The sequence below is a fragment of the Carassius carassius genome, chromosome 14 (assembly GCF_963082965.1).
Source record: "Carassius carassius chromosome 14, fCarCar2.1, whole genome shotgun sequence".
Lineage (NCBI taxonomy): Eukaryota > Metazoa > Chordata > Actinopteri > Cypriniformes > Cyprinidae > Carassius > Carassius carassius.
Window position 1 is genome coordinate 10,272,527 of NC_081768.1, and position 17,422 is coordinate 10,289,948.

General features: G+C 37.4%; 1 protein-coding gene across 1 annotated transcript in view; it reads right to left on the reverse strand.

The window, feature by feature from the left end:
- Window positions 1–9,966: 9,966 nt before the first annotated feature.
- brf1a (BRF1 RNA polymerase III transcription initiation factor subunit a) overlaps window positions 9,967–17,422 on the reverse strand; it is a 37,114-nt gene continuing 29,658 nt past the window's right edge. The window contains exons 17-19 of the mRNA XM_059565980.1: window positions 14,505–14,556; window positions 13,408–13,567; window positions 9,967–11,733 (exon numbers count right to left, since the gene is read on the reverse strand). Of these exons, the coding sequence (XP_059421963.1) occupies window positions 11,693–11,733; window positions 13,408–13,567; window positions 14,505–14,556 (253 nt within the window). The 3' untranslated portion in view covers window positions 9,967–11,692. The remainder of the gene's footprint in view (window positions 11,734–13,407; window positions 13,568–14,504; window positions 14,557–17,422) is intronic.

Sequence of the window (17,422 nt, forward strand, 5' to 3'; positions counted from 1 at the left end):
TATAAAAATCTTGTTTAATATTTAACTAACATTAGTAACGTTAATAAACTTCAGGTCAAACTTCGGTTTCACAACGTTCTACTCTCATTAAACATGTCTATGTACACGTGAATCTCTGTAACAGTTACTCACGACACTTCAGAAGGGAGTCGACGAGAGGCAGGCAAGAGCGCCAAATCATTTCCTTCCTCTTTTGAAATGAATACGTCATACATACGGACGTGGCTAAATAAGATTTCCCAATAATTAATTAATGCTTACTTAAACGTGAACTCATGATTATTGAAGACATGAGCTAATCATGAACCAATCAAGAGCTACGGTTTCATGCATGACTAACACAGCCTTAAAGGGATAGTTCACTCAAAAATGAAAATTCTATCATTAAAGGAACACTCCACCGTTTTTTGAAATAGGGCTTATTCACATTATTTCCTACATTTAGATAGGTGGGCAAATGCATTTTTGTGTCAGTGCATGCATTGTTTTAGATTGACTGGGTCGGCGTTAGCTTAGCTTAGCACAATGAATGGAATCCTTTGTTGCCAGCTAGCATGGCCTGAGTAAAAGTGATCAAAAAAGAATTAAAAAAGCCACCTAATTACTTCTTGTGGCCTGCGTATTCACAACGAGTACAAATAGCGATCCAGATTAACACTAGGCAATTTCCTAGGCAGATATTGACTTGGGACTATATTATGGGGAAGCACAGGCGAAGCACTGCTACTTCGGTGCAGAGATATCACGCAACACATGAAATCCCACGAATTCCGTCAACATAGCGGCGTGCAACGCGTCAAAAAAAACAGAAGAAGAAGAACATACCGGCGTGACCTGCACCGAGTGTCTTCGCTTTTGGATGATTTATTTTGAGAAGTTACAGCAAACATGGTTATTACCTGCATAGCAAAAGGTTGTGAGAACAAGCAAAGGACATACACGAATGTAATGTTTCACAGAATTCCACCTAATGTGGAACTGAGAAATAAATGGCTAGCAGCTCTGGAGATCTGTAGTTCAACGCCTCTCAACAAAATAAAGCAGTATCGTGTTTGCGAAGAACATTTTGCACCAGAGGACTACTTTGAAAACACAGGAAGAACAAAGTGCACATGTAAGTTGTCTTTTATTTCTCTTCCTATATAACCTATATTGCCTGTGAAAACATCAACTCTATGTGAATACAGCTATAATATGGGTCGATCTATACATGCGTCATGATTAAAATAATCACTTACTCTGTGGAAAGCTGTCCATTTGGTCCATTCGTCGTGCGGCGTTTTTTCCAGTTCACTTTGTCACACCGGAAAAAAAATCGAGTACTGCAGAATGGATCAGCGCCGTGAAATCCTCTGTAGATGTGACACAACTTCGGGCACGCTCATCTTGATCTGACGTGTTGAGCCGGGTCATCAATGGCAAAAACATGTCCCACTCTCTACAGCATAGACACTCTATTTCCGTCGGCATAGATTGGCATATTCCCCCACATTCTCACCACCAGTTCATGTTGGCTCTCATCACGAGCGATCGCAACCTCCTCCTCCTGTCGTTCTATTTCCAAAGCACGCAGCTCGTCTTCTGTAAACTCTGGTTCAAATAGGTATGGTTCTGGTTCTTGACTGTCTGAGAAGTCACCCTCTTCGTCTCTCTCAAAATCAGCCATGTTCATCGCCATTCGTGTACTGTAAGGAAAATAGCCAGGCAGCTACTATTCACGCCGGTATGTTGACGGAAGTCGTGGGATTTCATGTGTTGTGTGATATCTCTGCACCGTAGTAGCAGTGCTTCGCCTGTGCTTCCCCATAATATAGTCCCAAGTCAATATCTGCCTAGGAAATCGCCTAGTGTTAATCTGGATCGCTATTTGTACTCGTTGTGAATACGCAGGCCACAAGAAGTAATTAGGTGGGTTTTTTAAATTTTTTTGATCACTTTTACTCAGGCCATGCTAGCTGGCAACAAAGGATTCCATTCATTGTGCTAAGCTAAGCTAACGCCGACCCAGTCAAACTAAAACAATGCATGCACTGACGCAAAAATGCATTTGCCCACCTATCTAAATGTAGGAAATAATGTGAATAAGCCCTATTTCAAAAAACGGTGGAGTGTTCCTTTAAGGCGAGACACTGCAGGTGAATAGGGCAAAAAAAATAACTAATAGTTATCACCTTACTTACCCAGTTGATTGATTACATTGATTATTGCAAACATTTTTTGTATTACAAGTTTTCAAAAATGTTATGTTTAAATATGCAAATGAGGCATTATTTAATGAAATATGTGCTAATTTGCATAAATGTCTAGTACAAAAATCTGAACACTAGATGAAATCAGTTTCAAATTTTTTGTTTAATTTTTTTGACACATTAGAGTCAAATGTTTTTACAGAGGGAATTCTGGTTATCTTTTTTTTGTCACTCCATAATTCAGAAAATACTTTGAACAGCCAGAAACCAATATATTTTCACAATTTTGGGGGGAATAAAATGTTGTATATAATCAAGGAAAATATATATGAACAAATCCCTCTGTAAAAATCTTCATAATATAGACAGGAATAAAAATGTCAAGTTTGGTGTGTGTAAGTGCTACTGAAGTGGAGATTTATGGCTCAGTGTTGAAGAAAAAACTCATTTTGAGAAAACGGCCTTTAAAAATATGTATTTTAATTGAAATCTATTGACACAAACAGATAAAGTGCTATAAAAGAAACACTTAACAGTGTCTTTTGGATGTTTTTCTTCCACTAGTTTGAAAAAGCACTTTATGCAAAACCAAAAAGCCCAAAATCTCAAAATTGACAGGTGCTTGGAAAAACAGTGTTTTTGCCTGCAGTGTCTCATCTTAATTACTCACCCTTATAGCCTACTGTTCCAAACCCGCGAGACCTTCGTTCATCTCCCCCTTCGTCAGTGGCGTATTAGCCTACCAACGCCTATTGTATAACTTCCTCCCATGGGTGATGAATCGTGTTGCTTTTTAAAAATTAATTAATTACACCAAGTGGTTGAACCCGGCCCCACCTCTTCAGACTTGATACAGGTTGCCAAATTGACACATAAACATGAGCGCACTTGACGATGAATGAAATTAAATATGCAGTGTTTTCCACCAACTGGCCACCCATGTTCCAAAATACATTTGGGTAAACTAGCAGTAGGCGGGTTTCACAAACCAAAACAACTACACACATTCTGGCCCAGAACACACGTTTTCAAAGGAAAAAAACGGCTGCATTGTTTTTCAGATAAACAAGTATGTTAATTTAGCATGTTTCTTAAATATCTGAAAACATATTATGGTATTTTTATGCTTTAGTAGAGTCAAAAACTTTCATACAGCACCTTTAATTTAAATGCAATTTAATAAAATTGTAATGTCCACTCAGGATCAGAGTGCATGCTTCAGCTGGTGCTGTATGTTCAGCTTCTCCAGCTTTGGCTCCTCAACCTCTGAGATGGGCAGAAGCATCATGATCCATGATCATCATACACTAGTCTTAAATCCTGTTGTCTAGACCTGTAAGTTCTAAAAATGTTAAAACCGCCATATATATCTGATTATCACTCAAACCCTTTACCAAAAGGTCCAAGACACTCACTGACCTATTCTTTATATTGCTAAAAAAGACTTATTACACTGATCATCGTATTTTACAGTACATTTCAAAAGCACATGTTCTACTGTTTCTAAATCATCACATTCAATACACATTTCAATGTTTCTCTATTATTACAAGTGTTAAATTTAGTCCTGTGCCCCATCCTTAATCTAGAAATCATTACTTCTTCCTTTCTGTGCCTTCCATAAAACTGCTCTTTTTCCAATTCGTTTTCCAATATTATAATACTGCTACTATTTTCACAACTTGTTGCCACAATCTTATTATTTTCCTGTTAATCACTGATTTTATCTTACTTCTTCCCGGTATCCACCATGTTTTTCTTTAATGCTTCTTTTGCTAACTTATCAGCCATTTCATACTATCCCGATATGTGCCATTTTGTAAACATACTTTTGAGAGTTGATGAGGAATCTGAGCAAATTACAATACTATTTGACTTAATCTGTTCAAACCATTGCAATTATGGCAGGTAATTCTGTAGAGTAAATTGACAATTTGTCACTTACTCTTAAACATATTTTTTTCTTAAATTTAGGAACGTATACTCCTATGCCTACTTTTTGTTCGAATGGATCTTTAGATCCATCTGTAACAATCTATATAACATAATAATAAAATTCTCATAAAACATTTCATAACTTTATCCATCTTCTGCTTTTCCTGGCTTCAAAAATCTAATTTCAACAATAGGTTCATGAATATTCCATGCTGATACATCATTTTATGTCATGTTAGGACAGATTACTTTATTCTCCAGACAATCCTTGACCCACTGTATATATTTCCATTCAAAATTATTTTCTCCATTTTCATATTTTCAACAATCATTTAAAACTCTCCGTGTACAATGATTCTTATCTCTATCCTGTAAGTTAACCCAAAACATCATAGAAAGCAATCGTTTTAAATCTCTTGTTCATCTTCGGAACACAAATTATGATAATTAGATGAATCCGAGAGCTTTCTGACCCTCCTTAGAGAGTAAAATGTTCTCAGGCCAGAAAGGTGAGGACATCATTAAAATAGTCCATGTGACATCAGTGATTCAACCGTAATTTTATGATGATACAAGAATACTTTTTGTACACAAAGAAAACAAAAGTAATGTATTTATTCAACAATCAACAATCTTCTTCTCCCATCCCGATCTCTGCTATTATGAAGACTATTACAATGCATGCAAATATATGCGCTTGCATCGTACTCTCCATAAAGATGGACAATACTTGTAATTTCCTAAAATTATGGTTGAATGGCTGAAACCGTAGGAAACACTAAATGCACTTATAATTGATTTTAAATCGGCTTTATGTTATTCTCACTGAGTCATAATATAATTCTCTTTCTTGTCAAATTCAATGGAAACTTACCAGGGCCGTGTCTAGAGCATTTTTCAGTAGAGTCCGTAAAATGCACCAATCACAAGACATCTTATGGGTGGTGGTGGTGGGGGGGGGGGGGGGGGGACTGGGGTGGCCGTCGAATAAAACTATACTGTATATTGTAATGGCCAAACTACTTATTAAAAGAAAATAGTTGACATCGTTTCTGCTTGTGGGTTTTTAAAATTGCTCATAATTAAAATTGCTTTTATTTTATAAACTTGTTAGTTTTATGAAAACACTAAAAATAATAAACACTGCCTCTCAAATTTAACTTAATGGATATATACAGGCACTACAAAAAACTAAATTAATCAAAAATGTGCTTTATTACTACATTTGTTTACAAGTAACTTTATTCAAGTTAATAAAATAATAATAAATAATAATAAAATCAATAGGATTTACGTAATATATTGTAGAATTTAGTTTTTTTTTTGGTCACTGGCGAGTGCCCCAGCATGGCCCCCCCAGGGAAAATGCTCTAGAGACGCCCCTGGCTACAGTAAAAGCGCCTGCATGGTTGTCCATCAGATGCCTGTCAAACTTGAACGAGAAAACAAACTTTCGTTATGTCGAGATAACGAGAAAATTAAATCGTTATAACAAGAAAACGACTTTCGTTATGTCAAGATAACGAGAAAACAAGAAGGAAAAAAATGACAATGCATGGCCGCTTAGAACTACCGTATATTAAACTAATATTTTATATTATATTTTAAACATGTTCGAAGTCCCAATATTATTTTATAATATTATACTTATATTATAGATTCATATTTTATTTTTTATTTATAAAAAAAGGGGCAGAAATGCCTCCAAAATAAAAAAAAAAATTACCGTTTCTGTTAAGATTATGAGTGTTAGGTTAACCCTAACCCTAACCCTCGAGTTTAATTTTAAAAATTCTGTATTTTACATAAACAACAACACAGATACATAAGGTAATTATAAAATCTGCCCTTACAAAGATTAAAAATACAACAGGAAATCAACTGTAGAGGTGGGCAGATATTGCGCTTAAAAGAAAAGAACAGGGGTCTCATTTATAAAACTATGCGTAGGATCTTTACTAAAAGTTTACGTGCGCCCAAAAGCCAAAAATGGCGTACGCCAAAAAATATTCCGATTTATAAAACCGTGCGTACGCACACCTGTAAGCAATGTTCCCTTTATAAATCACAGATCACCCGCAGATGTGCGTACGTGAACCAGCCTCATATCCCGCCCTGTACACGCCCATTTTTAACCATAAATAGTCAATGCAAATCACCTCATGATTGCTGATCAGCATGTAAATGAGAGTGGAATCCCATATATACCTGGAAAACTGGCATGCGACCCGCCAATTAATTAATCCAAGAAAGTGAAAACGTGCATTTCTGTTAGCCTAATTTTAATAATGGCGACAGGTGAGAAAAGAGGAAAAAAACGTAATTTCTCAGATACTGAGATTGAAACACTTGTAGGGGAGGTGGAGGCTCGGAAAACTGTGTTATTTGGTGGCCACAGCAGTGGGGTCACTAATAAAAAGAAGCAGTGCGAGTGGCAAAGTATTGCTTCTGCCGTCAATTGTGTCAGTGGGACAGAACGGACAGTTGCAGAATTAAAGAAAAAATGGTCCGACCTGAAGGTATACAAATTTTTTTTTTACCAACATATTACATTTGTGTTTTATTAGGCTATATACCTATATAAATAGCAATATTGATTTTCAAAAAGTTTTATTTACATGTGCTTACAGTATGCAAAATATGTGAAATAAAGATTCTCATTCATTCAAGGTGGAGGCAAAGAGAAAACTGTCCTCCCACCGCCAGAGCGTGGCTGTAACTGGTGGGGGCCCATGTACAGCTGATCTCACATCAGTGGACAGCAAAATCGCGGCTATAATTGGGGAGGTCAGCGTGTGTGGTATTGTGTCGGAAAAGGAGGGAGACACTGACGTGACTGAAACCACAGAGGAGCAAGGTTAAACCGATTTTTAATCATTAACGCTGTACATTTGAGTGTGTGGGGTGATAAATGGATAAATGTTGCCAATTGTTTGTCCTCCAGTCCTTCCGGAGTCTGAAGCTGTAAATGAACAGGAGGTTCAGGGTGAGGGGTTCTCAGATGCAGATGCACAGCGTCCGGCTCAAAGCAGTGCCCCTTCTGCGTCTGGCACGTCCAAAAGTGGTCGGGTACTCACTGACGCAGTCCTGCAGTTACAGCGAGAGACAATAAACGCTGTCAACAGGGTTGCAGATGAGCTACGGCAGATGAGAGAAGTGATGCAAGAAATTGCACAATCATTAAAAGATGCAGTTAAAACATGAACCTTGAGTTTTGTCTTTCTTTACAAACGCCGCATGACATCCTCACGGATTCTTGCACCTCGTTGATATCCCTCTTGTCGGCCAGGGGGCTGTGGCTCGGGGTCGTAATGCTGGGGTAGAGGGAGATCAGGAGGGAGAGGAATACCGTTTCTCAGTGCTATATTGTGCAAAACACCACACGCCCTGACAATCTTGCACACTTTTGCTGGATGGTATAAAAGTCTGCCACCCGAGGCATCCAGAGCACGCCATCTGCATTTCAGGATGCCGATGGCACGCTCCACAACTGCGCGGGCACGAGAGTGGACCTCGTTATAATGAGTTTCCTCTGCGCTCTGCGGGTTTAAAAATGGGGTGAGGAGCCAGCGTCTCAGGGGGTAGCCACTGTCGCCTGCAGGTTATAATTATATTAAAAACAAAATAGTTACAGTTTCTACTTTTTAATATTGTTAAACTCACCAAGAAGCCAGCCATCACGTACTGCGCCTGCATTTAGTCTGTTCCCTACACTGCTATGTGTCAAGATAAAGGAATCATGTGTTGAACCAGGCCAGCGTGCCACAATGTTTGTGAGGGTCATGTTGGAGTCACATATGATTTGCACATTAATAGAATGCACATGCTTTCTATTAACATAAGCAAATTCATTTTCAGATGGTGCCCTTATAGCAACATGAGTGCAGTCAATTGCGCCGATTACATTTGGGAAACCAGACATTGCTGCAAATTGCGTTTTAATTTCGGCCTGTTCTCGCACAGTGTAGGGGAACCTGATGTATCGACTAACCATATTAAGTATACCATTTAAAACGACAGATATTATGGCACTCAGGGACGGCTGTGATATACCAGACCTATAGGGTGAGATGATAGATTCCAATAGAATTATTTCATATACAAAAAGGTCTTAGAGACAAATTTGAGGATTACTTATAGTTTTTTTATATTATTAATTTACCTGTCTGCCAATTCCCGCTGGAAACAGCCGGTTGCCAAGAACCCCAGAGTGGTGAGGACTTGTATTTGGACTGGGATGGCATGGTTCCGGCGTGTTGCCCTCTCTAATACTGGACCCAATTCAGCACATAGATCCAAGAGCACAGCTCTAGGGAATCTAAATCGGCTTATTAGCCAGTCATCATCATGGGCCAGGAAATCATCATGGTCCCTGAAAACTCGTTCTCTCCTTATTCTGCCATTAGCGTAATCCTCCAACAGTGCCAGGAGTGCCATCATGAAGCATTACATACCCGGGTCACCGGAGAATTTATATGTTTCTAGCAAATAGACTGATCGTTAACACCTTGACAAAATCACTTAATTAATTTGTGGGCGAAAATTTAAGACGAAAATGTTATAGTGAACACATGCTTCTTGACGGTTTTGTAATGAACACCGTAATAGTTAGGACCGATGATGAGTAGCGATTGTGCTTCATGACTGTATTTGCAGACTTTGACATTTTATGATATAGGCTATGTACATTAAGGAAAATATTTCCTTTTTACACTGTGTTCTGCAGTTCTCTAATAAAAGGGTATTTCATGCTATTCTGTAGGCTATCACATGTATCGCGCCATGTCCTCCTGTGCTCCCGTTGTGGACAATGTGACTGTAAGGCAGCGCTGATTATTATTTTATTTTACTTTTAATACATTTTGAATTACGTTTGGATTTTACTAGATGTATATAGCCTAAAACAATCGGCACAAATAACACTGTTGGATTTAATCTTCATGATAATGTGGATATAACGTATGAAATGGAGTGAAAATTAAATGTCATTCATTCTTATAATCGTTCTTCTCACATTTTCTACAATCTACGCACGGCTCAAAGTTTGCTTAAAGGTGCGCACATTCTCCCGTCAAGTTTGTTTTTTATAGATCACAACCTTTGCGTGGGAACTGGCGTACGTACGTTTCCAGCCCCGTTTTGTGCGTACGCACGCTTTATAAATGAGGCCCCAGATCAGTGAAAAAAGAGCTGACGAGAAAGACAGAAGTCTGAAGAGGTGAGTGGACCGTGTTCATTTCACTCAGGGTCTTTGGGGATATTGATCAAAGCTTCCTACAGATTTCCTCCCAAAGGATGCAAACCATCATATACAATTAGTATCACACGCTAAATATTTAAATACACAGATAAACTGTGTATTCTCTGTATCCATCATGTAAAACAAAAGAGAATATATAAATATATAAAGTGTTGTTGTTGCTGTTGTTAAAGTCACCTTCCTCTCAGAGCTTTTACTAGCCTTGAAGGCTAGCAAATACCCATAGACAGTAAAAGAATATACCAGCCATCACATTCAGTAAATACAGATGACCTTAAGAACTTCAACTCCCAGCAGCCCTTGCCCTGCAGAGATGAGAGTGAGGTCACGTCTAGGGTTTCATCCAGTGGGATCATACAATTACTACTGCTCATGTTTCTATGCCAACCAAAACATAACAGCCTTGAGCTCATGAACCTAAAAACAGATGCTCAACCCTTTCATTGCCTTATTTCCCAGAAAGCTTTGCCCACAGGCAGTGAAGATAGCCTGTCTGAGGTCATAGTGTCGAGGGACAGATTATAACCGACAGACAAAATATAAATATACAGTGATCACACTGAATAAAAAAAACTGTAGATGTTATGCATAATTATTCTTTATTTCTTTGCCCATAATACTGTTTAGGTTTACGGAACACAATTTGAGTGTTTTATTGTCACTATTACGGTTTCAAGACCAAATCAATCGACTCTAATGAAACTAGCTCTAATGGTATAAAAACAAGATGATTAAATTTTAAGACCAAAATAAAACTATAAATGTGTCCAGTTTTTAAAATCCTGATGAATTGCATACTAAAGATTTGTATTATACATGCAAGAATTCACCAAGACATCAAGTATTTTTCAATTGTCAATGCCAATACAGAGGTTTGGTCTATGTTTTAATCAGAACAGATCAAGGTTGCGGTTCAGCTTGAGCTAAACAATCCCAGCTAAAGTAAGTATTTTTATACTGTATGTTTATTTTTTTACATTTATAGATGGTTACCCTGTAACCTGTACTTTTATTGATCAGATTTGGAATGATTTGGTTTTGCATCAGTAATATCTGTTGTGTGTCGTTGCATGACTGATAGAAGAGACCCTTTAAATACTTTTCTAACAGAAGGGGAAAAAATAGTTTACTCATATCTTTTGGTCTGGGAGAAAACAAACTATAAATTAAGTAAAATGTTCTCAAAGAGCATTAACCATACTGAGAATTAAGATAGAAGCAGTACAATTATAACACTGTTTTCTTCCTCATTAACAGACCAATATTAAACGATCAATCCATTTCAAAACAATGCAACACTGTAAACATTTTCCTTTGAAAAAAAACTATATATATATATATATATAGCATTTTTGTTAATGTTAAAAATATTTAACAGTAATAATATGATCAAGCCAATGACACTTTTACAGCATTTATCTGGAGCAAATTTTTCAAGTATTTTCATTTGGTTTGATATCCATGTCTCCATATTAAACAAGGAAAACAGCAACCATCAAATGTAAAAATAATTATATTCTAATTAGAGTACTTTACCATTTAAACATTATACTGAGAAAAAAAAAAAGAAGAAAAAAATATTTAATAGCCCAACTGGAAAATCCACCAGACCAGTAGATAATTTTATAATAATAATAATAATAATAATAATAATAAAAAAGGCACTATAAAGCCAGCCAAGCAGCAAAACAAAATTTAACACTGTTTCTAATCATATTTTACACCTCTAATCTATTCTAACTGAATACTGAACACATAAAGCTACATTTGGTTTAAAGAATAACACTTTGGCTCTGAAAATCATAACACTATTTCAGGGCTGTATACTGCAATATTTAAAGGCACGTGTACATGCACACATTTGTCCGCACAGTCCTGAGCCTCATGTGGGCTAATCGCTTTAGATGCGTAAGATCATATGTCATCATTAGCCTAAAACACACAGTAATACAGTTAGCTAGCAGGCTTACACACTCCAGAGAGAGAATCATCACTCTCAATCACCACACATCCAATTACTCTCATCATCTTGTTTGTGTGCTGTGATTTTAAATGGAGTTACTTCGTGCATAAAAGCTCAGAACACACACCTATGAAAAAAGCAAGAATGTGGTATCTTTGATCTTGTTTAGCTGTAGTTTTCCATCCTCTGTAGTGTGTAAAGTTCACTTTTTTTCTCATCTTGCAAACATAAGCACGGACACTAGAGGTAATGAGATGGAGGTTGTATGCGTGTTTTGGGGTCAGAATAAGCAGCACGGTAAGCGTTAGAGTCCTCTCCACTGGTGCTCCCACAGCCACTCTGGATTCAGAAGCCGCCATCATCATCATCCACTTCACAGCCATAATCTGTAGACAGGAAAGAAGAGGAATGTAGAGAGGTTGGGACAAATCTTAACACTTTTCTGAACTATAGAAACTCAGACAAAGAGCATAAAATAAAGATGTTTTTGTCAAAAGAAACAAATGTTTTCAACCAGGAGTCTGAGAGGATTATAAAAAGGTTAGTAAATATTCAAAATGTAACATTTTTTAATAAACATTAGCTAATAATCTGTTAAGAATGCGACATAGTAAAGTTAATGTTCTTAATGAAAAACAACATTAATACAAAGTGTAATGCAGAACATCTAGCTTTTTTATATTGAAAGACTATTGGTTCAGAAAAGGATGAAAGCCTCTAAAGCAATGTTGTTGTTATTAATTAAAACTATTTTTGTTAATTAGAATAAAGCTGAAATAAAATATGAATATTAGATAACTTTTAACAAATAAAAATAAGTAGCGATGCACCGATGTATCGGCAGATTTTTCCTCAATTTACCACCATCTGCAGATCGGCTATATAAGGAAAGTGGCCAATATAAGAAACCAATGGTTTATTAATTAACTGCGTAAAGGCACTGAGCTGCATAATCCTAGCGCTGCGGTCTGCAAATAACCAAAATAATCTAATAACAAAAGGCAAAAGATAGCACACTATTCTTGACTAAACAACTTTTGTAACTGTCGTAAGTGTAAACAAAGCACAGCATGAGAAGTGCACATTAATCTCTCTCTCAGTTGCATTATCCTCAACATACAGTGAATTACACAAAACACTTATTACTACTAACAGTAAACAAATATAAACAGATTTCATGCCTTTTAGGGGGGTGCTTAATAAACTGACAAACTATAAATATGAAGAACTTTCATTGCCCATATAGCTCCGTAGACTAAAAGCCCATCAAAATAAGAGTCCTGCCTAAGTAAAGGAGATCTCATACATATTTAAACGTACAAAAAATAATAAAATGTATACAAAAACAAATTAGAAGATTAATCATAATAAAGTCTGTTACAATAAAGAATAAATATGTATTTAATTTAAACAGTGAAGTGTTTTATATTTGTTTATTTCTGTACCTGAAAACTGTTAAACCTAAAAGGCTAAAAAGCACTGTTTATTTAATATGTATCTTTGTTCTGTTATATTTATGTAGGCCTGCTGAATGTTAAATGGATCTAATTCATGTTCATTAGAAATTATTTGATGATGCAGCAGTAAAACTGCTAGTATAATTTAATGCAGGTGTTTTGAACTTTGCTGATTTATAACATGATCAAAATACTATCTATTTTGATGGCAAACTTTCAAATAAGAGAGAGAGTGACAAATATCGGTATCAGTATCAGACAAGTGTTTGTTAATAATCGGTGTTTGTTAAAATCGGTATCAGCCCCAAAAAATCCTATCGGTGCATACCTAAAAAATTTGAGATGTCACGTTGATAACTAACCGAAAAAAACTAAGCATTTTAAGTAAAAAGAACAAAAATGACAGCACAAAATGATTAATGATAAAATTAAAATGAAAACTGAAATAAAAATATTGTAAATTTAACAATTTAAATTGGCAATTAAAAACAACATTATTAAAAAACTATAATAGTGTATAAATAATACTAAAATGAATACACCTAAATTAAATGTTAAAAATGTATCCTACAGGTGAAGGACAGACTTTATTGCATCACTTACCAGTGCTGCCCATTAACTGCATGGCACTGACACAGTGTTCTTCCTCCTCATCCTCCTCTTCTTCTTCTGCAGGCTCTTCGTACGCCACCGGTCCGCTCTCCACAACTACAGCATTCTGGGATGGGGCAGCAGGAGTGGCCACTGGGGCGCCAAACCCTTTCTGAAGGCAGAGAAGGAAAGACAAACTCAACATGAGATGGCATTCCCTGCTCATCTTGTGTCCATCATCCAACGTGTTTCCAGTTAAAACAGGATATTCAGTGAGCTATAAAAATGTTGTGTGGAGCTGACTGACTGTATAGTGAAACGACAAAGTGGTTAGCTGGGGAGGGTTTGAAAAATAAATATTCAAGAAGTCAGTCAAAAAGGAATGTCTTTTCAGAGGAAGAGCAATTATAGAGTAATTTCTTACTGAGGCTCTTTATTACCATGAAGTTGCTTTGAAACAATCTGTACTCTATAAAGTACACATCGTCATAAATTAAAGATGCCTTAAGAGCAAGATATTTAAGTTTTTTTGCCATCGGTTCAAAAAAAGCATTGATTATGTATTCTCACATACACAGATGTTTATAAGTAGTAGATGGAAAAACCAGAGACCAAGATAAGACAGACAAACTTAATAACAGAGAAAAATTAGACAGAGGAGAAAAGATCAAGGACTCTGACATACAGAAAGATGATGCATCATGGAAGATACAGCCAGAGGGAGTGACGGCAACTCAAGAGCTTCAGCAGTCTACGGGCCAGAACGACAGCAAGGGATCAGTAGGATTCGAGAGAAAAGACTATGTGTCATCAAGACCTCCTCAGAGTCAAGATGTCAGCGGCCCCACTTTCCACTGCAGTCCGAGGCAGTACATTAGCTTAAGATATGCCACCTTTGAGTTAGACTGCTGATCTAGAAGCAGCTCGGTGGATCAAAATAATTCTCTTAATTTAGACATGAAAAGAAAAAAACTGTTTCTAGGTCAACTTAATGCAGTTTTCCTGCACCAGAGAAAAACTAAGTGAAGCTCTGGGCCAGAGGGCCATTTGAGGGATAAGGAAAAGTGGTTTAATATATCCAGGAAGGACGGTGATTTAAATTCACTCACCTGATCGAGGGCCAGCTTCTTAGAGGGCTGCGCACACACTAGGGGCTGTAACCTTGGAGACAGCAAGACAGAGAGAGAGACAGGGAAAAGACATATAGAATAGATCATTAAGAGAACAAGCCGCTCAGGGATTTTTTTTTCTTAATCAAAATTTGATACAGACACAAAAGGTCAAAAATTACGTACTATTCAGTCTTATAAACTCAATGGTTACATCAGCTCTACTCTTTTCAATTCACTACACTGCTTAAATCACTGACTTATTATAATGCAAATCTTGACACATTATTTAAATTAATTCCCTAAATGTACGTAATTTAAATTCTATCAACCCAGAAAAGCATACAGACCCAGAGAGACTCTTAACATGCCATGCTTCACAATGAAATGTCACTGTATATTTAATTAAAATGTATTCACGGTGTATTTCAAAACCAAAATGTATGAAGAACAACCAGATTTGTGAATCTAGCACATTTTCATAGGTGGTGGCAGACATGGACAAGTCCCGTCTTGAATTGCAGTCTACCTCAAATCTCTCACTGTAAAACTCCCAGTGGAATAAACATGGCAGCTCGAGTGACAACAGGAGGGGGAGATCGAGAGACAGGCAGAGAAAGAGGGGGCAGGACAAGCACAGAACAATCCAGAGACACAGTTACAATCTTAGTATTTGCAAGTCAACGTGCAGTGGCACAGTTCGAATAATGAGTTTACTCATTAAACAAGGATATAACAAAATATGGATAACGGAAAGAAAGAAAGATGGACAGAACGATAGAATGAAAGAAAGAAGGATAAAATGATAGAACAATGAAAAGATAGAAATATGGATAGAAAGATAAAACAATAGATCGATAGTCAGAAGGAGAGAGTGATAGAATGTTAAACACAATGATAGACAGAATGATAGAATGCTAGATAGAATGATAGATGGATAAATTCCTTCAGATTCTCAGGAAGGCATGCATGGCTGACAGTCCTTCACAGCCCAGCATGAGAGTGTCCTATTAATGCTACAGTGCATTCTGGGATGGGGAGCGGTGCGGTATTTGGCATGAAAACAAGCAGTTAGAGCCAAAACACAGCGACAACATTCTATTCTTGAGAAACAATCTGTTCCACACATACACGCACGCACGCACACACACACACACACACACATGTGCGTCAAGGGCTGATAAACGGTTCACACCACTGACTGGGTCAATTATTCAAACACAGAGCACAACAATAATGATTAGGGGTGGGAATCAGGGACCTGCTGATGTGGTATATTGATATCTGGGTCACAATACAATAATATTGTGCTTCTTTGTGACAGCGACTCAAAACTGTGATATATATATACCGCTACTCAATTTTCTTCTGAAAAACATTGGCACTAATGTAACCTTAAGAGAATGTTCCTTCAATAGTTCCAATAATACTGTGAGATTGTAATACTGTTTCATATCTATTTTTTCCTCTCATCATTAGTAATGATGTGCGCATGACCTCATTCCACAGTCTCTGGTTTGTGGTTGCGATGACTCCGTTGCTTCCTCACAGAACATTATAAACCGTTCAGCATTTACTCTGACCATCTGCATCACACTGGTCTCAGTCAATGACTAAATGGCTTGTGTCAACAGGGGCATTTATTTTATTGAGCTGAAGGTGTATGACACCATGCTGACACTATTACCACTGAGTGCATGAAAGCATGAGCAAACACTGCCTAAGAAGTAGGTGTCTTAATCTCAGAAGGATGCTTTGGTTCCAGGCAAAGATAAGGGTTTCTCTTTTCCTCAAGGATGACGAAAACTTCCTCTCGTATTTGGGTCAATTCAGCCTTGAGAAAAACCCAACTTTCTTTGATCTCGCAGACAGCTCACCTCTCCATCTCTCTCCCTCTCTAGAGATGCAGGTTTTCTGCAAGTAAGCTGATTAAGAAAGAAACTTTGAGCCGACAGCAGAACGATTCTCAGAGGAAGGGAGACGGAAGCAAGAGAAAGAAAGGGAAAAAATGGGAAGAGAGTCTGAGACAACGAGAGGGGAGACTGTTTAATTACCAGATGTGTGAAGGTGTGAGATGGCGATTTCTGGCACTCCAGGTGTGAATGTCTAACATGAGATGGTCTCGTGTATGGATACAGAGGCAGTGTTGGAAGAACAAAGGAGCAGGAGACTGCAAAAATGAGCATAATCCATCTCAAGTTCTCACAAAGCCTTAACTCCAACTCTAATGAAAACCTTTACATTTCAGCCCAAAAAAATGAACAGTCTCACACAAACACTAACACTTTTTGTAATCTCCATGGTGCCATATAAATGCTGAGCTCTGGGTATTTGAGAGGACAAGAAAATGACCAGAAAAGGTGGGAGGAGAGCGGGTTAAAACAGCAGGGGGCAATTATACAGGCTATTTCTGGACGACAGAGTGAGAGAAAGTGAGAGACTTATTAAATTTAAGGTTCAGAAGCACGGAGGGACAAACAGACCAGCAGATGGGTAGATGTTCAGGTAATTGCGGGATGTCGGGAATATGTTCTAAAAAACAGCAGAGAGGCAGAAAAGGGAGGTTGCATGTGTGTGTGTCTGTGTATAACACTACACAATACCCCAGTGTGTCACAGAGGGTGGACTGAACGGAATACAATGGCTTTACTGTCAGCAGAACATTATACGCACACACGCACACAGTGAACTACACTAATTTGAGTTTCTATGATAAATTCAGGTTCAGCTGAAATAGCACTTACAAACCTCTTAAGAGAGCTTGAAAAAAACTGAGTTAGTGTTGTGAAATATACTGAATAGTCAGTGTATTTTCAATGACTTTGCTGGCAATACAAAAATATGATTAAAATGTACTTAAGCCATTATGTTTCCTAATCAGAGGTTTGTAAATTAAACCGTCCATTTCAGTGAACTCT